A 22906-nucleotide genomic window follows, 5' to 3' on the forward strand; every position below is an offset into this window, starting at 1 on the left:
CAAAAAAGCTCGGAAAATTAAAAACCATAGTTTCGGCCCACAAAGAGATATCACAAAGTAGCGTTTATATTATATAACTGATGATGTCACCATTCTGAGAATAAATTAGTACTGTTTTCAGGCCAACCACAGTCGGAGCGATCGACTTACATCGCATAGATTAAAAATGATAATTCTGTTGTTAAGCTTCAATACTTGCATTTTATCAATAAATCTTGCACTCCAATCCGCTCGAATGCCTCCCGATTTTCCAAATTCCCCTTCTGTATCCATGACTCGCGTTTCTGAACATATTTACACTTATGTATTCATCAAGTGTAGATTAGATGATCCATTGTTTTCCAGAGAAATTTGATATAGACTGATCGGTCTAAATTCTTTCGGCTTGCTTTGCCGTACTTGGATATAAGTAAACAAACTCGTTATCCGAGATATTGCACAGTAGACGTCTGGCCCCGGTGATTTGTATGACTCGGGTGTATATATCCAAACAACCAGGAAATTATATCTCCATAAGAGTCTCTATCAATGGCACATCGCTTCTTTGCATATATCCGATTTTCCTAGGATCTTTGGATAGTATTCGGAGGAATTTTGATAACTCATTGACAGAATCGTTGGACTCACAGTAACAAATCCATGAATTTCTTTTTTAAAATTCTGTTTAAAGGTAATTCAGCTTTGTTCTGGAAAAGTACCTTTCGATGGTATGGATACAAAGAAAAATTACATGTCTAGAGCAAATCGAGATTTGCCTACTTTTATTCCTCAAAATCTGTAATTGAATTCCTGGGACCTGCAACTCCTATTTAAAGATAAATACAAATATACTACAATGTTGCGAAAACTACCATAATAGGCTAATAATAATTTACATTCAATATCTAAAATAAATTGTAGAGTGATATACTTGTAAATTAAAAATATCACACCTGCTATGGCATAAACAATTCGATTTCGCCCCAATATGGCCACACATTTTGAAAAAAATCTTTAAAATTTAAATTCCTCTGTAGCAATAATTAAACAAGCACAAATATTACTAACTAACAGCTAAGCAGCTAAACGAACAAAAAAAATAATTATTTTTCATACAATGTTGCAGTTCAATGACTTGTTCTCTGCAGGTTAAAATACCAAATACTATTATGTACGCGATATATGTATGTATGTATGACTGGCTGGCCCAATGACTGTCTGGTTGTAAGTCTGTCTATCCGTTTGACTAACTAACTGACTACGTACACGCAGAGAAAATACATGATTGTAAAGAGCAACATATTCAGTCCAATCATGAATAAACAAATCCGCGAAATTTTTTTCCCTTATCCCATTTTTATACCCTTCAGCTTCGTGAGAAGGGTATATATAAGTTTGTCACCCTATAAAGTATATATATTCTGGATCCTTATAGATAGCGGAGTCGATTAAGCCAAGTCTCTCAGTCTGTCTGTCTGTTGAAATCAACTTTTCGAAGCACCCAAATAACTTACATACACGATTCATAGATCAATATCTCCGTAATTCTTCCGGCTCGGTTGCTATTTAAAATCGAGAAAATCGGTCGACAAATGGCTGAGATATAAGGAAAAAACCAGGACAACCTCGACTTTTGACCTATCTGGATTACTAAGTCATTAATATAGTTGGACCTACAATGGGTCAAAATCGGAAAAAATATTTTTTAACCCGAATTTTTTTTTTTCACCAAAAGTTTTTTTTCGCTAAATATGAAAAAACAAAAAAAATTATTTTAAATTAAAAAAAAAAAAATTTTAAATTTAAAAAAAAAAAAAATTTTTAAGTTTAAAAAATTTTTTTTAAAAAAAAAAACATTCGAACTTTGGAAAAAAAAAAAAATTTTGTTTACCTAAAAATATTTAAAATTTTTATTTTGAAGTATAATTTGGTGAAGGGTATATAAGATTCGGCACAGCCGAATATAGCTCTCTTACATGTTAACACTGAATTTGAGTTTTTATTCATGATTGGGCTGATTATGATAAGATTTACAATTGTAGTCGAAATATATTATGATCATTATTAGTATCGTAAAATATCATATTATGATCAAATATAGTCGTAATATCATTTTATTACACGATCATAATATGTTCTGGAATAATCATATTATGATCCAAAGTAATTATGTATGAAAAATAATATTGTTTCGGTGAACCATACCATACTTATAATTGCGATGAATATAAAAATGTTTACAGTAACTAAAATATGGTTGAAATTAAATTAAAATAACAATTATATTGAATCATGGTTTTTCTCTAAGTGTATTTACGAGCTAAATTAGTATGTAGATATGTATGTATGTGCATATCGGGCAACCGGCAGCGACCAGTGAATACTTAAGTGACGGACTGACGATTGACTGCAAGTAGGAACGCAAGTATTTGGTACGTTTGCATGCAACATTTTTGTGTTTTGTTTGTTGGCCTGCCTGCCAGGCAGTCCAAGGCAGTTTGTGGTTGAAAATAAATTTTATTTTTAACACTTTATATTTATTTTTTTTTCTGTTTTTTGTTTTTCTTTTAATTTTATTTTTATTTCGTAGAAAATTTCAAACATCTGCATCTGGTTTTACTACAAGTTTTTTTTTGTGTATGTACAAAATAAGAAAAATACGATTTTCTTTTGAACTGTGTCACTAAATTTTTTGCTGTTGATTTAGTTTTTGTTTGCTTGACTTTTTTATTTCATTTCAATTTAAATAACTTGGCTTTGAATTTCCCATTAGATACGAGTGTGGCTGGCTGGCGAGTATGTGTGTGGTTGGTTGATGTTGTACAATTTATTTTTACTGCAAAGAACCTGAGACTGTTTGGCTACTAATTGTCAGAGAATTCAAAGAAGAACAAATTAAAATAGAAATAGAAGATTCAGTATTTCAATTTTAGAATTTTGAAAATCGTTTTGGTTTATTTAAAAAAACCGGCCTTTTAAAAAAATGGTGTTGTTTTCTATGTCCAATTCTTTAAATCCTTCACTTTCTTTAGGCAAAAATAGTAAATATGTATATCCATTAAATGTAGCCTGTATAATTAATTTTTCTTTTTATACTTTTGTTTAACTCAACACTGGCTATTGCTACGACAAACATTTTAAGAAATTATGGAGAACATTGAGTACTTCTTATATTTGATGTTGAAAATATCTTAACACAATCTGAGTTATTTTAAAAATAATTTGCAAAATAACGTAACATAATTTCATCAACATCATCCAATTAAGGCAGAAAGAATTCTGCTATCATGTCCCGATATCGAGCACCAGTCTCTGCTTGACCAGTCTCTTTTAATGCCTCGAACAGCACCACAACAGTGAAGTTTTGGATACATTTTTCGATCAATCACAATTATCAAAAGCAGTCATTTTGACCATAACAAAGCCGCCATGTGAAAATGTGCTTCATGGATTATAATCCCAGTAAGCACCAAACCCTCAAAATTTCAAGCACTTGAAAATTTTGTTGGAATTTGACATGAATGCAAATGTAATTATACTTTAAACATGAAAAAATTTGAAAATTTATTTATTTTTCAAACAAAAAACATATGGTTTGAATTTATGTTTCCTTTTTACTGGAGAATGCTATTGAAATAAAGTGTAATACAACTGTAATTCAATTGCTTGACTATAATTCAAGCCTTGAATTCCAGTAAAAATGCTTATTGGGAATGTTTTTAATCGTCAAATCAAAACTGTGGTCGATAAATTTTCATTATTTTTTATATATTTTTCAATAAAAAAAAACAAAAAAAAAATTGGGAAAATGAATTTTGATAAAAAAAATTCTGGTAAAAATGGTGAAGAATATAAAAATGGACATAAATTGAAGATTGCATTGCCGGTGGAAAAGGTTTTCTGAGTATTTCGAATCATATCTGCAGTAAGAGAAATTTTTACTGGGCGAAGCTGGTTTTGATACACACACATGGAGAAAACCCTTGCGACCGGCTGAGTAGAACATTTGGTTTTTTAATTCATAACAATAAACTTTGGGTCCTTAATTCATTGTCGGTTTGGCGACTTAGTTCTATAACCATTCGATTTACAAAGATGAGAACTAAATTGGTAATCTTACAATAATTACTAATTTACAAAAATAAAAAAGTTTAGAATCCTGTTTCAAGGCCTAACTAATATGACAGAAATGTTATTTTATCCTTCAACAATGTGTTAGCTCTGTTCCGGTACTTGTCAGATGTATCAAGTTTTAGCCAAAATTTCTTTACATTATGAAGGTTTATTTTATTATTTCTGACTAAAACCTGTCGCATTGCCTATGAAAATATTTACGAAAAAAATATCAAAAATATATTTTTACCTCAAAATAAACGTATAATTAGAATTGATTTATAGCATAGTCAATTTAAGTTTTAGGTTAATTTGAAATGAAACGTACGTTAAAAAGGCATATAATGAGAAACTTGTATGTACCCTGCTGTTTTTATAAACAAAAATTGACATTTGCCAACTTTTTAGATCTAGAAATAAAGAAAATGGATTTGTTCAATATTATTCTTAAGTTTTATACAATAATTCAAGTAAAATAAATTAATGATAAAGCTACCACATTTGAAATGCACATATTATTTAAAAAGCTGCGGTTGCCACTTCACTACCCACTGGTAATGCAGTAGGTGCAAAGTTCAAATATGATGTTTGTGTGATTCGATTCGAAAAAACACATTTTCGAAATACAATTTATAAAGTATATAGATTCAAATGATTTTTTTTAAAAAAGAATTACAAAATAACTTCCTCGTTTTTGTATTGAGATTGAACATTTTCATTTAAAAAAATATTCAATGTCCTCTTGTTAAACACAAGCCAAAAGTAAAACGTCTAATCATCAACAAAATCTTTAATTGCTAAGTAATTAACAAAAAAAAATGTTGTGAAATTACAAAAATCAACAAACTGCAGGGTATTTAATACATACACAAATACAGACAGTAGAACTCAGAAAAGTAAATTTTTTGATTTTTCAAAATTTTAAAATAAAAAAAAACATGCATAAGTATATTTTGTTGCTAACAAGTGCTGATATATGGAAATGTGTTTATGGGTGCACACAAATAAGCCATCAAAATTTTAAAATAAAAATGCATCATAATTCAGACAGAATCAAAATCTTTTATTTTAATGCATAGTACAGTTGATAACATAAGAAATTGGGATATTTAAAACAATGCTATCAAAACAAGAAGGAAAGTAATTGGTGTGGAAAGTCTCGAATTTAAAATTTAACTACAACTAAACTTAATTTTGCATTCTTAGAAATGAACATCTTGGACACCAAATTTTTGAGATATATTCTAAAAAGTTATTGTGACAGATCTCATTTAGAATTACATAACACAGCCATTTAAAAACAAATCTGGATACTCTTTGCAAAATAAACGATGACAATTACTTAACGTTCAATTAGTTAGCAAATGTGCTAAGTCTCCTTTTTATGAAATTTGAGAAAAAAAATACAAAAAAAACCATATGCGGACATCACTACGTGATAAAAGACCAAAATATTAAAGTCCCGTGTCTCCAAGTTTTGCCCAAAGTCATGCATTTTTTTAATGGGCCCCCAAATATTTGAGGTTTCGGTGTCATTTTTACAAAAATGTGATCATTTACTCAGGCTAATATCTTGCAAACAGTTCGGAACTTTGAACTTTTTAAGTTTTTTACGATTTTGATCTTGAAGATGAAGTTTTTTTTATTTTATATGTCCTGAGAAAATTATCACTTTTTTGCAAAACTGAAACCGATTTTGGGCAAAACTTGGAGACACGGGACCTTAAAGCTGAATTCACCCATGAGTTTCTGAAACATTTTTTGTTCGGAACATTTTTTTTTATATGTAGTTTGACGTTCTATTTTTGTTCTAAATTCTAAATTGTTCCGAACAAAAAATGTTTCAGAAACTAATGGGTGAATTCAGCTTAATATCAACAAATAGGAATTGGCATAATTAGTTATTAAAGATTACTGAAATCATAGAGAAAATATACATAGAGCGGTAACTCTCCTGTCAACGACCTAACTCAGTTGTCAAAAACTTAAATGGTGAGAATGTATTAGTAAAAAAAAACTATGTGAAAACAAAAAACAACACTCGTATGTGTAAACTTTTTAAGTAATTTTTTTGTTTGAGTTTTTTTTCTATTTTCCGCTCTATGTATATTTTCTCTATGACTGAAATTAAGATCAAAATGGTTTAGTTGAAATATTTTATTGAGACTTGAGTTAATCGTAGAAAACATAGAGCGGAAACTCTCCTGTCAAAGACCTAACTCAGTTCTCAAAAACCTAAGTGGTGAGAATGTATTAGTAGAAAAAACTATGTGAAAACAAAAACAACACTCGTATGTGTGATTATTTTGAGTAATTTTTTTGTTTGAGTTTTTTTCTAGTTTCCGCTCTATGTTCTCTTTGGTAGAAAATACTGTTATATAAATGAAAATTTAAGCATAATTCTTTTCGATATAGATTTACATATTTTCAAAGACCATTAATACAGTAAAATCACTGAAATCTATTTATAAATGATATCGATTCATTGGTTTTTCTCAACCATATGTATATTTTTGTAACCTACTGTATATATTGTTAGGCCTTTATATATTTTCGTTCAGATTCATCGTCATCATTAACACTGAAATAAACAACAGAATCAAACATAATTTTTAAATATTTTTATTTTTATTTGTTTTTTTTTTGTTATTTTGGTCTGCTTGCTGTAAAATTTAAAAGTACAACGAAAAGAAACATCAGCATCATTATTCATGATTCAAATTGAGGGCGATTTCGTGAGTTGACTAATAATCGACACGAGTACTAGTTTTGCTTTGGGGGAAAATAATCTATAAAAAATGAAAGAATTTAAATAATAATAGGTCCATATGTGGCTTTAAACTTAGGGATATTTATCGTTATTGCTCTGTTTATATAATTTTTATAATGGGAGGTAATTCAAAGACCTTTCCAACGATGTATAAAGCGATAATATTTTTTAAGCCGACTTTTTTAATAAAAGCGCTATAAAAAACATTAGATTAAGGTAGTGTTTAGCCGAGACATTAAGATTCTATTTAATATGTCATTGCATGTGCTCAAATTTCGGAGATCTTAGCAGATTTTTCCAAAAAAAACCTAACAATGTACCTGGATTTCACATAAAGTCGGGGCCTCCAAATATTTCTCCTATAAATACCGTTTTTAACAGAAAGCTGAAGGGTTAACAAGATGTCACTAGAAAAATTTGTAAAATGATTTTTTTTTATCTTTATATCTTTGGGAAACAAAATTTTCCCTAATTTAAATATAAGTTTTATATAGTACGTAACTCATGCTGGGTATAATTTATAATTAAATTTTCGAAATTAAAACCAAATTTCCCTCATAAAGACATATGTCAATGTCCTGGAAAAATAAAATTAAAAATACGTTTTTTTTATAAAGAGTTTTTTTTTATACTAAACAATTTTGAAGCCTTTAATTTATTCGTTTTAAAAACAAATTTCGAAAATGTTTCGTAAATTAACAACGGCCTTGTATCAAGTGACGCATCAACAATTACTGACCACTTTAACGAGAACCAAAAATGTAAATTTGAACAATAGCTATGGTGAACTTAAAAGTACTATAGCTCAAAACTTTTTAAGCCATCAACTGCCTCAAAAGACAAGTTGTAACAAGAAGATCACCATTGTGGGCTCTGAGAAATCCAGTCTGACAATGGCCAAAAATTGCTTGGATCGTGATGTTTGCCAAAAAATTTGCATAATGGATCTGCAAGCCATGAAAGAGAATTCAAAGCCTAATTTGCTAATTACCAGTAATCCCCACATAAAGGCCACTAAATATTTTCAGGACACGCGTAATTCGGATTTGATAATTCTAACCAAAGATATACAACAACGAAAGGAAACGGCGGCCATTACCACATTTAAAGATACTTTGGAGCAGTACACCAATGTTATGAAAAATCTTATACCAAATTTAGTGAAATATAGTCCAAATACTATATTTTTAATAGATACCGAACAGGCAGATGTTGTCACTTATGTGGCCTGGAAATTATCACGTTTACCCAAGAATCGTGTATTGAGTCCCAGACAATTAAAAGAATTTATACAAGAATCCCCACAAAATTGTGTTCAAGAGAAGAAACGGCCACAAAACTGTACTGCTGATGTTGCAGCAAAAATTATTGAAAACTATCATCATATTCTCTTAACTACTTTGCCTCAAGTGACAACAAATCAAGAAAATTCCTATAAATTCCCTAGCATATTTACTTCGTCTTTCTGTAAAACCATGCAACCAAATCGAATTGGTTTCCAGAATATTGATTGCCGCAAAATTGTTGTATGAATTCTTTATCATGACAAAACATTTCAAAATTCTATTTGCTTTTACTTTTTTTTAAAATAATTAAAACCTGTAAATCATTAAATTTACTTGATATAAATAATTAATTTACATAATGTAAACAGGCTATTTACAATATGTAAATTAATAGTTTACATTAAGTAAATCTAACATTTGCATTCAGTAAATTCACATTATGCTAATTTTGTTGTTATATTATGTAAATTTTTTACATATTTTCTTTACGTATAAATTAAATTAACAATATTTTTCTCGATTTCTGTACTGACGCCATTTATTTTGCATACATTCCATGTACTCATTGATATTTGTAAATTAATTTTTATACATATGTAATAAAATGATTTATTTAAATATTGGGAGTATTGAAACAAATGAATACGCAAGTTTTATTGATTCATAATATTTGCAACGTAATTTAGGCGCCACATTTCAACATTAGATGTAAACTATTTTTAGTATTGGACCGATCCACAATATACATTAAAGTGCTCCAAGATTGTATGGCCGAAAAATAAAGTTAAGGTACAGGACACACACCCCCCCCCATCCCCTAGAATTGTTCTATGTATTGTAGAACCACGTTCTGTAAAATATTAATACAATAGGATAACGTTTTCAATTTTTTCAATATTTGGAATTTCTCATGGAAAGATAGCGAAATGTTATATATTTTTGGGCCGATTATGCTGTTTTTCAGAATTAAAGAAACTCAATCATTCATGTTATTTTTAAATTTAATAAATCAAAAGTACACTAATGGGTTAAAATCAATTTTATTGTTCAAAAATGTGTTATATTTTTCTTAAGTTTCAGCAAAATTGGCCCAAAAATATATAACATTTCGCTATCTTTCCATGAGAAATTTCAAATATTGAAAAAATTTAACTTTGACCTTCACGATTTATGGATTAACGTTTTCCGATTTTAGTAAAACTTTCAGACTATATTTAAAATTACCTGGACTATAATATTCTGCATAGCTTTTACTTAAAAATCATAACAGTAAGAAAATTCGGCTCATTCGCCAAAATATTTTTCTCGAAAATCGCAAAATTTAAATCGCAGGTACGGAAAAACTGTGAAGGTATTGTCATACTTTTTACATATTTTTATTCCCTTTATGTTCTAAATAAATCCCAATGTGATGAATAAATCCCAACAAAAAATTCTGAAATTTGTTTAACAAAATTTTTAAAAATTTGAAATTGGAGTTTTGAAACTTCCGTTAAAAAATTAAAATTTTTTGGTCATACCTTCGAATAGGTTAACCGGTTTTAAAACTATATAGTATAACATATTGCCATAAAATTATTTCTCGCTCTCCCAATAACATGAAAATTCTCAAATTTTGACATGGAAAATTAAATCGATTTTCCTAGAATTATGAGCATTATCTTCAATTACAATTTTTACTCAAACTCAAATTACTTGATTGAGTTCGTTCCAATTTCGCCAGAGCCTCACTTGAATGAATCTGTATGTAATAAACAGCATTTCATATCTGCAATATTTAATTTTCCCGGAAAATAACCGCATTTTTGTGTGGGACAAAATAAAAATGAATCGTTATTTAATTTATTATTTATTTTTATCATTTCAACTGAATTTACTTAGTACTGTGACATATAAAATTAAATAACCACTTAAAAGAAACCCAATAAGCACCCAAAAATTTTAAATTCAAATAATAAAAACGAATAAGTTTTAAGCAAAATTAATATACATAAGCAAGTCCATTAGCAAAACATAAGCAAGTAAAAGCAAAATATATTATTAGAAGAAAAAGATCAACATGATGTTGTTTCTTTTTTCCGACTTCCAACAGAATGTTACATATCCTTCCAAATCTCACCAATTTTCAAAAATGTAAATTGTTTTCTAAAGAAGATTTCGATAATCGTAAAAAGGAAATAATGATGCTTACAATAATCTTACTTTTAAATGTAAATATATTCTGATTAATTTAAATATTCAGATTAAATAAATAAAAATAATCAAAATCAAATTTGTTATTGAATTTAGAACTTGTTAAAAATTAAAGCTTGACTTCTACTATTTTTCGACTTACATATATTGAACTATAATTCAAGGGTTGAATTAAACTATATTTCAAAGCTTAAATTCAACTATTTTTTCGATTTGTATTTCATTGTAATTCAAGGCTAGAATTCAAATGTACTAATACTTTCATGTTCGACTTGAATTCAAGTTTCCTTTTCACTGGAGAATGCTATTGAAATCAAGTGTAATACAACTGTACAATAAGCATTTTGGCTGGAATTCAAGTGTAAAACAATTTGAATTGCAGTCATATATTCAAACTTCAAGGGTTGAAATACTGTTGTATTACACTTGATTTCAATAGCATTCTCCAGTGAAAAGAAAACTTGAATTCAAGTCGAACATTGCAGTGTTAATACAGTTGAATTCCAGCCTAATACAAATCGAAAAAATAATTGAATTTAAGCTTTAAATACAGTTGAATTCAATATTTTACTTATTTTTTAATTCAAGCCGAAAAAATAATCGGATTCAAGTTTTAATTTACCTTTTTTCTAAAAATTTGATTAATTTTTGTTAATTGTTTGACAAAAAAAGAAAAAAATAACAAAATGTTGAAATCTTTCAAAAATAATGTTTGACAAAAGGTCTGGAATTCAAATTGAATTCAAGTTTAATTTCCTTTACTTGAAATTTAATTTTTGAATGCTTATTGGGATCAAAGGAACGTTTATATGATTATTTGATGTTCGGTAAATTATGTGCTCGACTGTACTTTACATTATGATAATTTTAAAATTTCTAAAGGCTGCTCACAATTTTCATTTTATTATGAAAAACTCTTCAACAAGTAAATGAAATAAAGTGAAATAATCATTATCATCGTCAGCAATGTTCGTTCTCGGGTAATGAGTTTATGCTCATAAATTATCATATAATTTACGCATTATTTAATTGCGTAAATGAGTCAAAGATTCTATTCTTTTCTTTTATCACATGCAACAAAATAAAAATTAAGAAAAATTGCTCAACAAAAACAAAAAAATTAAAACGAGAAATTAAAAGTTGGCATCATTATGTGTTTACAATTTGTTGTCTTGTTTTTGCATGATTTTTATTTGTTTTTTTTTATTCATCTTCAGTCTCAGTCATGCCATCTTTAGGTCATTTGCATTCCTAAATGATGACATTTATGTTGATCAACATTTATTGTGAAGGTTTTTAACATCAAATTTTCATAGTATTTATAATTAAATATTTATAATTTAACACGAGTAAAAGATTATTTATTAATGTTTTTTTTTGTGTGTTTTATTGTTGTTGTTTTTTGCAGGCTGCAGCCCGCCATCAATGCCCCTATTTGGTGAAGATGTACGAAAAGGAATTTATAAATCAAGGTGGTAATCCGGAATGGCTAAATGGTCTCGATTATATACCGCCTAAATTACGTGCCATATATGAGATCAATAAAATTTTAGCCCATCGTCCGTGGCTGTTGCGTAAGGAGCACATAGAGGTGAGAAACTAAACTTAAGTTGGCTAAAAATTTTGAAAATTTAATTTTCATATGTGATTATATCCTAAGTTATAAGAAATAACTGATAGTGTGTAGTGTAGTACTCGATGAGAAGATTATATATGTGTATTTAATTTAATAAAAGAAATTATTAAAATCCCGCATTTTTAAGTCATACATACTTGAATTTAGATTTTGGAAAAAAAGTTTTAGTTTGGAGTTTATCATGACATAAATATATAAGGTAGACTCATTAGAAAATAAATTCTCAATTATACAATTTATGACGTTACAAGTCAAACAAAAAAAATATGAAAACAATCAAAATCAAAGTTTGACGTTATAGGGCTAAATATTGAAAACTCTCCCTAGTGATTCTACCTTCTACAATTATTTTATCATGATTTTGAAATACTTTTTTGGAAATTGTTAAAGAAAAATAATATTTCATCAAATAAATTTGTTTCCGTTTCAAAACAAACGTGCTAAATCTTAAATATCGCCAAAACAAAATAAAAAAATTGAAGAATTAAAATCATAGTTTGACGTTGCAGGGGTAAATATTGAAAACTCTCCCTAATGATTGCACCTTCTACAATTATTGTATCATGGAGTTTATTAGATATAAAATAAAATAAGAATTTTAGATAGTAAAAATGTTTGACAACTATTGCGAAAGATATTTGAGAAAAACAAAATAAAGTCAAGGTTAAAATTGAAAATTTCAAAACTGAAACTTAAATATCTTTTAATGTATAAGGGTACTGCTACAGGTTCAATATACATATGTATATTGTGATATTTGGATCGCGATCCATTGTAATGGATCACGCAAAATTAGGTACTGCATGCTACACGTCAATATCGCGATACTGGATTGTGATATTTGGATCGCGATCCATTGCAATGGATCTCGCAAAATTAGGTTATTCTGCGATTTGGATCGCGATCCCCAATACTGCATGCTACACGTTCAATAAATATCGCTATACTGGATCGCGGTCAATATATGTATATTGAAAGTGTAGCAGTGCCCTAAGAGATTACTTAGTGAATTGAAAAACAACATTTTTATTTGGAAATGTGTTTGTCATTCTGCTTAATGATCAAATGTGAAAAAATAAGTTTATAGACATTTTTAATTTTTCAATGATTTTTTGCATATCGCTTTAAAAATTGCTGAAATTATGTTACGTTATTTTGCATTTTAGATGACGATATGTATTTTATTCGTGAATTATTCTTTCCCATGTTTTATTTTTAGGCGAATGATATACAATAATTTAATTTTCCTTTAATTTATTTTTATCTTTTCTTGTTATCTGTTTTAGAGCCTTACACGGGGTAAGAACAGTTGGTCGCTGTCGGAAGTTGTACATGCCATGGTTCTTTTGTCGCATTTTCATTCGTTGTCATCGTTTGTGTTCTCCTGCGGTTTGACACAGAAACTTGATGGTTTGTCTAGTCCCAAATTGAAAACACCACCCGCAACACTAACCGCACCACAAACACCCACAGACCCAGCAATGCAACACCATAATTTTTTGGCTGCGGAAAATGTAACGCAGCAGCCACAAACAATGAATGCAGCTGCGATGCCACCACAACCACAAAAGACTGTATTAAGCGAAATAACCTTAAACAACAATAATAATTCTATTGATCATCATAATCATCAAGTGTATTGTAATAATAATGCAGCAGCAGCCGTTGCTGCCGCCACTGTGTCGCTTAGTAGTGGAGGTGGTGTTGGCGGCGTGACTCTTACAGGTGTTGGTGCAGCCTCAAATGCTGTTAATGGCGTCAATAAATTAAATGGTAAATTACAATAGAAAACATGAATTCACTTCTTATTTATACAAAAAATATATTTAAATTTTTATTACAGCTCAACCCAGTGTTACCGTTGAAGCCTTAATGGAACGCATGAAAGTTCTCTCCCAAAAACAAGATGAATGCAGTGAAGCCGAACTTAGCAATCGCTTTAAGAATGTCGAAATGCAAACGGCTGAACTGCCAGCTGCCGCCACAGCTGCACCCGCTGAAATACCCCCAGTTATCTCCCACTATATTGAAGATCCAAATTTTACGTATCAAGACTTTGCCCGTCGCGGTGCTGAGAATATCCCAAATACTTTTCGCATCCAAGATTATTCCTGGGATGATCATGGTTATTCTTTGGTTAATGGGTAAGTTTTGCAATTGAGTTCTCTTAACATTTTAAAATACTTATAAATACTTTTGTTTATTTGTTATTCATTTAGTTTATATGAAGATGTTGGCAATTTATTGGATCAGAAATTCCGTTGTGCTTACAATTTGACATATTTCACCATGGCTGGGGTTAAAAATGTTGATACTTCAAAGTTCCGTCGTGCCATTTGGAATTATATTCAATGTATTTATGGCATTCGTCATGACGACTACGATTATGGCGAAGTTAATCAAGTGAGTAGACCAATTAAGTCTAAATATTTGGAACGCCAGCACTCTAGCAAAGATAACTGTGATCTGTATGTTAGACTTAAAAGAGTAGTGCCATTCAGTACAAGTAGCAAAGAGAAACGCACTAGCTGTTAGCAGGAATGGAAAATAAAATTTGGAATAGTCAAATAGTACATTCTTCACCCTCAAACTCCTATAGAGATATTGTTTTTTAATTTTAATACATTTTATTCAATATCGAATAAAGGAATCCTCGAACGTTCCAATAAGAATTCGCTCGTATACGAATACGAGAATTAGACCCTAGGATTGAAATTGTCACACCATAGCGTTTTTACAATACTCAAATGGGTTCAGATTATTTGTCAATACTTCAATATTAGTTAGTCAATATTTATTATTTAGTTAGCCGTCCCTGAGTTTTAAATTCATAAGATCTCGGGAAACCAATTTCAATAAATCACTCTAGGTCAAAGTTAAAACTTCCCGGCAAAAAAGTGAGGAAAGCGAAGTAGAAAAACACCACATATAAGTGACCTGTAGTAGTTAAAATTTTGGTGAAAAACCAATGAATTTTACAATAGAGTGTTATTGGAGGGATGTTGTTCATTTTTGACAGCTTACCACATTTCTGATACTTTAAAATTTCGGAATTTAGATGTTGTTTTTAAGTAGAAAAAAGAGATATAACTCTTCAATACAAGATGTGCGCCCGGCCAAATGACGCTTGTACCGACAAGAAGTTATTAAAAAATATTAAAAATGAATCCATTACGATAACCCGAAGCATAAGATAACGTATGTGAAGCCCAGCCAAACAGCAGAATCGACACCAAAGCCAAATATTCATTACGCTAAGGTATTTAGTGGGAGCAAAACTGTCCTATCTATTATGAGATGCTGTATCTATCACAGTGAACGCAACTGATTTGTTTGAAGTGAGAATTGGTCGAAAAACGCCAAGAATATGCGGCCAGACATGAAACCATAATATTCCATCATGACAACGCTTAGTCACATTATGCAATACCTGTTAATAACAATTTAGAATGAAGTGGTTGGGAAGTTTTACCACACCCACCTTATAATACATAACATGCCCTGCCCAAATAGACGCTCTTTTCAAACCACAATCATTTTGAAATTTTCTTTTGTCATTTATCTATTGCAATATTTCTGAAACTAGCTGATTCATGTTAGTATAATTTGTGGCCAACACTTTTAATAAATTTATATTGTTTAAATCATGGAGAAATATACGTAGAGCGGAAACTCTCCCGTCAAAGACCTAACTGAGTTGTAAAAAACCTAAGTGGTGAGAATGTATTAGTAAGAAAAACTATGTGAAAACAAAAATAAAAACTTGTATTAGTTATTATTTTGAGTAATTTTTTTGTTTGAGTTTTTTTTTCTAGTTTCCGCTCTATGTGTATTTCTCTACGGTTAAAATTTTTCAAAATAAAAGCTAAAAATTTGAAAAAATTCCCCATTTTTGTATTATACACTCAATACAAGTACAGAAGAGCTATAACTCTTCTACACAAGATGTGCATCCGGCAAAGGTCACCTGTACCGGCAAGAAGTTATTACTAATAGTAACAAAATATTAAAATTCAAGGTGTACTAATTTAATTTGTTCAATAATATTTATATTTTTTATTGATTAATAATTCTTTATATACACACATCCGAATCTATCATTCAGCCGAATCTCCAACATACCGAAACTTTTAAATTTTAATAGATGGATAGATTTTACGATTTTCATTATCTTTAATAAAAGAAAACATAACGACTCTCACGATTCGCATATTTCTACATATACCTCAAAATTACTTCCGTTTTATGTCACTTACAATGTTTCGAAAGAACTTATTCACCCTTATTCTACTTGGCGTCGTCGACATCGTCGTCAATATTGAGTCAAAAAATGGTATGTGTTTCTCAGCGTTTTGTACTTTAACATGACTTATAAAAGTATAAAATTCTGTCAAAAGTTACCAATTGTTATCGATATCGGCGTAACATCTACCATTTTTTGACTCAATATTGAAGACGATGTCGACGACGCCAAGTAGAATAAGGGTGATTATTTTGTTACCCTCTGCATAAAGACAAAATTTTTGAAAAATCTATTCCCTCTATAGGCGTACAAATGTCACGTACGATGACATGAAATTGCACATTTTTGGATATAATTCAGATGTCGTTAGTAAATTATGACTTCTATTATTTTTTCATGGGTTTGAACAATTTAGTATTTTTGATAAAACTATAACAATATATTAGATATTTAATGACGGAGTTTGATTAAACTTTAGAAACATATTCGCTGAGATTTTAAGATTACATTAGAATAGACATTTATCCCTTAAAGCAATTGGGATATAAATAATAACAGTCACTAGCAGTTTTATATAGCGGATGTATAAAAACATTACTTGAAAATTAACATTTTTTAAAAAAAATAATGGAATACATTTTGAAATTTCGTCAAAATCGGTTATGAAACAATTACTATTAAAGATTTCTGAATGTCATGAATTTAATTACATCTATTAATTCTAAACTTAAATCTTCAATTCCTTTTATTTACAGCTATTGGATCGCTCTTTAAAAATGTTTATTAAAACTGCCTGTTGTTTTCCTGAAAGAATTACCACTAAAGATTATGACAGCATATTGGTTGAACTGCAGGACAGTGAAAAAGTAAGTTATATACAACAAATGAAGCCCCAACTAAGAAACGAAACTAATAAATTCTATTATATTTTAAATTACAGGTTCACGTCAATTTAATGGTAATGGAAGCTCGAAATCAAGCTGAATTATTGTATGCTCTACGCGAAATAATGCGTTACAGGACATGATCTCATTAAATACAAAAATCAAATAATTAAAAAAAAATTAAAAACAATTTTTGTAAAACTTTTAAAACAAAAAAATTAAGAACTTTATAAAATACAACCAATATACATACAATACACACATACATGAAAATAATATTAACAATATTGTTAACTAATATTTAAAGGAAAACTAAATAATTATTATTTTTTATATAAATAAAGATTTAAAAAAAAACACTAAAAAATATATGTAATTAAACATTTATACATAATATACTATCTTTATACACACATGCATACATATACAGAAAAGAAAAAGAAAAAAAAATATTGTCAAAAATCACATGGAATTTAAATGTTTAATAATAAGTTTAAAAATCTAAATTTAAAAGAAAAATACTATCAGCAAATAAATACCAAATGTTAAAGAAAAGTGAGGAAGAAACCCAAACAAATTTACGGAAAATCAAGTCCTTTAAAATACATATAAAAAAGAGATTAGTTTATTAAAAAATATAAATATCTTTTGTTATTAAATATTGTATTCAAACATTATTTCGAGCATACATCTTCAAAATATTTTGAACAGTATGTGGCAATAGATTTAAAGAAAACTTGCTTAATATATGTATTTGAATAATAACAATTTGGTTTAAGCCAACTCCAGTTAGTAAAATTTCTGAGTTGTAAATTCTTCAGCCACTTCTCTGTGCTTTAATTTATTATTTATTTAAAATTATTCAAATTTAATTTTGTGATCTCAATTAAAACTCCGAATAGAGTTGTTAATATCATAAATATTTCACAAAGCTAAAGTGAAAATACACTTGAAAAGTAAACCAGTGCGGTTACTGCGTAACTCAATCCGAAAACTAAAATGTTCGAAAATGTGTGCTAAATACATTGTAATTCGAAAAGATTTCCTTTCGAATCGAATTAGGGGTGGTAACCCGCCAGTTAAGGTTACAATCAGCCAGATTATTAATGTCCTTGTCGTAGTTGAAAACTACTCAAATTTAAAATATTTGTTTTACAATTGCTAACTTTTCACCACAATTGGAAAGTTAACTAATATGTTAACTTTTCACAAGTGACGATTAAAACAGTTGACGCAAATGTTCCCGCAGGAATGATTTCCTCAAATGATTTTCCTGAAAGTATTTGGTTACTCAGTACTCAATACTGTCTATTTATCCCGGTACTAAATACCAAAAAGTAACTAACTCCATATTTTCAGAGTTGAATTTTTCAGAACAATAAGGAACAAAATTTCAATATTTTCCAGTGAAAACCCGCAGCTGTATTTTTGAAATACGAATATTATATGTTAAATATTGCTTTGAAAAGTATCAATTACACAAAACCATGTATTGAGTAGAAAAAGGTAATAATATTTAACAGTTCTACTACACATAGTTCGGAAACTCTCCTGTCAGAGACCTCAGTTGTCAAAAATCTAAGTGGTGAGAATGTATTAGTAAAAGTTTTAAGTTTTTTTCTAGTTTCCGCTCTATGTCTGGTTATTGTTTTTCTCAACGATATAATTCCAATTAATATAATTTTTGTAAGAGAACTGTCAGTATATCGTCAATATAAAAAATAACCGGATATTCAGAAAATGGGGCTAAATGTTTTTCAAAACTTGTAAAACACTCTACTGATTTGCAAGTTTTGTTGATGGTTTTATTTTTATGTTCAATTTCCTACAACAGTCACAGACTCATCCTTATGAATTTGTCCCTCGTTCTATATACTATCTCAAAGAGCAGCATCCCACCAAAATTTTGCCACTGCCAAATATTATTGTTTTTATTTGCATATTTGAGATCTAGTATTTATTGCTACAGGGCCATCTAGTAAACATTCTTCATGAGGAAATCATACTAAAATAATTTGGTTATAGAAATATTTCAACATCATTATAAATGTTGGGGCCTGATTCAGAAACACGAAATTTATTCACTAAGTTTTCAAATAATTTTTGAGTTTTTTTCAAACTCAAAAAGTTTTCAATCTATTGCCACATATTATTTAAGAAATATGCTTTTTAAATAAATAAATGTTTTTATTACATATTTTAAATTGTTATTTAAAAAAACAACAAATTTTAATTCAAAATAATTCTCTGATCAGAGAACTTTTTGAAAAAAAAAAACATCTAATGTCTGATTCCGAAACACGCCCGAAAAACAATTTTCGAATTTTTGTATAAAAATCACTTAGTTTTTAAATAATTTTTGAAAATTGTTTTCGGCCTTATTCCTAAATCAGGCACTAATTTAGAGTAAACTATTTTAACAAAAATTGTGATGTGTTTTTTTAAATAAAATGTTTTTGTAACTGAAATTTTAAAATTGTCTTAAAAGTTAATTAAATATTGGCTATTTAAAGCTTAAAAAGTTGTCCATTAATTATGTTTTCTTATATTGTAAAATGAAAACTAATTATGATTTGAATTTAACAAATTTGTATCACTTTTGTTTGGTTTTTATAAATATTTTGTTATTGCGTTGTATATATATATAAATTTCTTTCCTAGATCTTTTTTTATTATAATTTTATGTTATTATATTTTTTTGTATTTAAAATTTTTTTATAATTGTGCTTCCTCCTCGATTCAATGTTAAACATTGGCTAAAATTTATTAATTACATACATACATACACACATATATTTTTTAAAACATTTATTATCAAAATGAAAATAAATATAATATTAAAATAAAAAATACATATATGAAGAGTTTATTTTTTAAATTATGTACATATATCTGAATCTGGTAAGTTAAATTAAATAAATGAACAATAAATAAAAAATGGTATTGAGTACTTAGTACTCAAATAATCAGTAACTTTACATCACTACTTAATGAATTAAGTCCATTAATAAAGTCCATTAATAAAGTTTGTGTAGCTAATCAGGCGATAGTTTTTGTTGCAGTAGCAAACACCAGATGTTCAATCGAAATAGTGAATTTAGACAGCTGTTTTTGGCAAGCTCAAATTTGTAAAATTAGGTAAATAAAACACTGTACTACACTTGCGCATAGGAACTAGCTTATCCCCCAACAATAAATTTCAGTGAATTTATCAATAAAATTGGGAATTTATAATAAAAAAATTTTACTAAAATATTAATTTTGAATTCCCGAATAACCTTTTAACAACAAATATTGTCTTTGTTGTATTTGTTGACATTTTGGCCAAACATGTGATTTTTCTCATCCATGTAACTTATTACCTATTGTTCTTAGCAAATTGTGTCCCAAATAGTTTAGATAGCTATTTCTCCAATATTTGGAAAAAAAAAATTAAAAAAAATTTTAATATTTTTTTTCCGAAATCAAAAACTTTTTTGACCTTTTTTTAAAATGGGTCCTTTTTCTCATAAAATAAAGCTTAGATATTTTCCTTTAAGACCTATTTGGTCGCTTAGTGGGATGCGAGTTCGATATCTATCAAAATAAATGTTTTGTTATTCAAAACATGCAATTTTTGAAATTTTTTGCTAAATCAAACTTTTTTTCCAAAATGGGCCCTTTTATAAAATTTTTGTTTTGGTCTATCCTATAAGACCTATTTGGTCGCATAGTGGGATGCGAGTGGGATATATTTAAGAGATTTTTTTAAGTTTAAGATTTTTTTTTGGCAAAATCAATTTTTTTCCAAAAGGGACCCTTTTTAATTTTTTTGCTCAAAAGAAAGCTTAGGTCTATTCCTTTAAGAGCTTTTTAAAAGCTCTTTCAAAAATTGTATATCTTGAGTTACAAAATATTAATTTTGCTATATATCCCACCAATTAGGTCTTATAGGAATAGACCAAAGCTTTCTTTTAAGCAAAAAAAAAAATTTAAAAAGGCCCATTTTGGAAAAAGTTAGATTTTTCCAAAAAAAGTCAAAAATTGCATTTTTTGAGTAACAAAACATTTATTACATGGATGAGAAAAATCATCTAGTTTCCTATATACCAATTGCCTTGAATAAAAATAATATTGAGTACACTATGCACTTGTCATGCATTTTGTTGCGTTTCAAGCCACATCCATGATAATTTTTAAAAACTACTTATATCCGATGTAACCAACTTGGCGTATGTGTGACATTTGTTTATGAATCATTATTATCAATCATACGTACATATGTCGACGTTTACGTTTCATTTAACGAGTGTAGAGATGCAAATCGGGACTGATTTTTAAAAATCCCGGGGTTCGGGATTTGGTAAAGAATCCCGAAATCCCGACCCGGGGTTTCGGGATTTTCGGGAAATCTAAAATCCCGAAAATTATGAGAAAGAAACGTACATAATTATGTCTTTACAATTGAAAGTAAATTTTTTATTTAGCAATTAATTTTTATTAGACACTAAAAAGCATAAAATACTTGCATGAGTACATTATATAAGAAGAAATAACAATAAAGTATGTACATTAGGCCGGGTCGATTTGTATGGACGATCAAAACGTAAAAAATCGTATAGCAGAAACGCAATCTACGCAAAATTCTAAGAAATTATCCCCAAGAAACCATAGGTCTAAAATCAAATCCTATCTTGCGCATTTCGTCTTTTATCCAATAAAAAAATAAAACTATTAAAAAAATATATACATATACTGCAATATCATCAATATAAAATACGAAATTCGATAGGATTTGATTTTAGACCTATGGTTTATTCTTAGAATTTTCCGTAGAATGCGTTTCTGCGATACGATTTTTCGTGAAAAAAATCGACATACTGGTGAAAAACCGTACTTTAGTATAAAAAAGTGTTTATTTTAAATAGCTTCTTAAGAATACTATTGCATCTATGGTTTCATCTGCCATTCTGGAACGAATTTTGTTTTCGACATATGCTGCTTCCGAAAAACATCTTTCACATTGGCAAATCCGTTTGCAAATACTTATAACAAATCTGCAAGTATTTTCCTCTTGTTCCTTCAGAAATAAAATGATCTATTTCTTTTGCAAGTTGAAAATCTACATTATAATTTGGTTTCGGTATTGTTATTTGGGGTTTTTACATTTATTAATAATATCTTTTAGCCTTTTAGCAATCGAAATATTTTCATTTTGTTCGAGCTCCTCATCTGAGATAAAATCAATTTTATTTGAAGAGGATTTAAATTGAGTTTTGTTAGATAACTTACAAAAAAAGTTGAAGAATTGATTTTCTAGAGCCCCACTCAAGGAAAACCAAAAATACCTTTTTTCCTTTATTAACTATATTATAGCAGGAGTTGAGCTTAACAACTTTGCTGAACATCACTTTGCGATATTCGGGCATGTAGAATGTCAAAATAAATGAAAAAGTCACACAAAAATGACAATTTCCCCTATTTATTTATGAAAAACGGGATTTGGAAAATCCCGAAAATCCCGGGATTTTTTAAGTTTAAATTCCCCGTTTAGCATCTCTAAACGAGTGTAAAAAAAATTGCAATTTTGTTCATTACTTTGTTTTAATTTTTTATTTATTTATAGTTTTTTATATACATTTTTAAAAGTTTTCTTTAAATAATTAAATATTGTTAATCTTAAAGTTAAAAACAAAATTCCCATTTTCTTTTTTAATAATTAATCACAAAAGAGAATATATTAAAGATTAACCCCCATATGCATAAACAATTTTTAAATTTATAAAAGGTTTATTAAACAAAATTTCCATACAAAATTTGTTT

At 28.7% G+C, this 22906-nt stretch overlaps 2 protein-coding genes across 3 annotated transcripts in view; both read left to right on the plus strand.

The window, feature by feature from the left end:
• The window catches only part of Sesn (Sestrin), a 140963-nt gene extending 121007 nt beyond the window's left edge, over positions 1-19956 (plus strand). For both annotated transcript variants that reach the window (XM_065511059.1, XM_065511060.1), the window contains 6 exons: positions 11750-11932; positions 13264-13750; positions 13821-14121; positions 14197-14380; positions 16976-17086; positions 17161-19956. In XM_065511059.1, the coding sequence (XP_065367131.1) occupies positions 11750-11932; positions 13264-13750; positions 13821-14121; positions 14197-14380; positions 16976-17086; positions 17161-17247 (1353 nt within the window). In that variant the 3' untranslated portion in view covers positions 17248-19956. The remainder of the gene's footprint in view (positions 1-11749; positions 11933-13263; positions 13751-13820; positions 14122-14196; positions 14381-16975; positions 17087-17160) is intronic.
• Positions 7441-8907, plus strand: LOC135962303 (L-lactate dehydrogenase-like). The gene has a single exon (XM_065514153.1). It carries the CDS (start codon positions 7546-7548, stop codon positions 8392-8394), a length of 849 nt encoding a protein of 282 aa, XP_065370225.1. The 5' UTR covers positions 7441-7545; the 3' UTR covers positions 8395-8907.
• Positions 19957-22906: the final 2950 nt, after the last annotated feature.

This window comes from Calliphora vicina, chromosome 5, assembly GCF_958450345.1.
Source record: "Calliphora vicina chromosome 5, idCalVici1.1, whole genome shotgun sequence".
NCBI lineage: Eukaryota > Metazoa > Arthropoda > Insecta > Diptera > Calliphoridae > Calliphora > Calliphora vicina.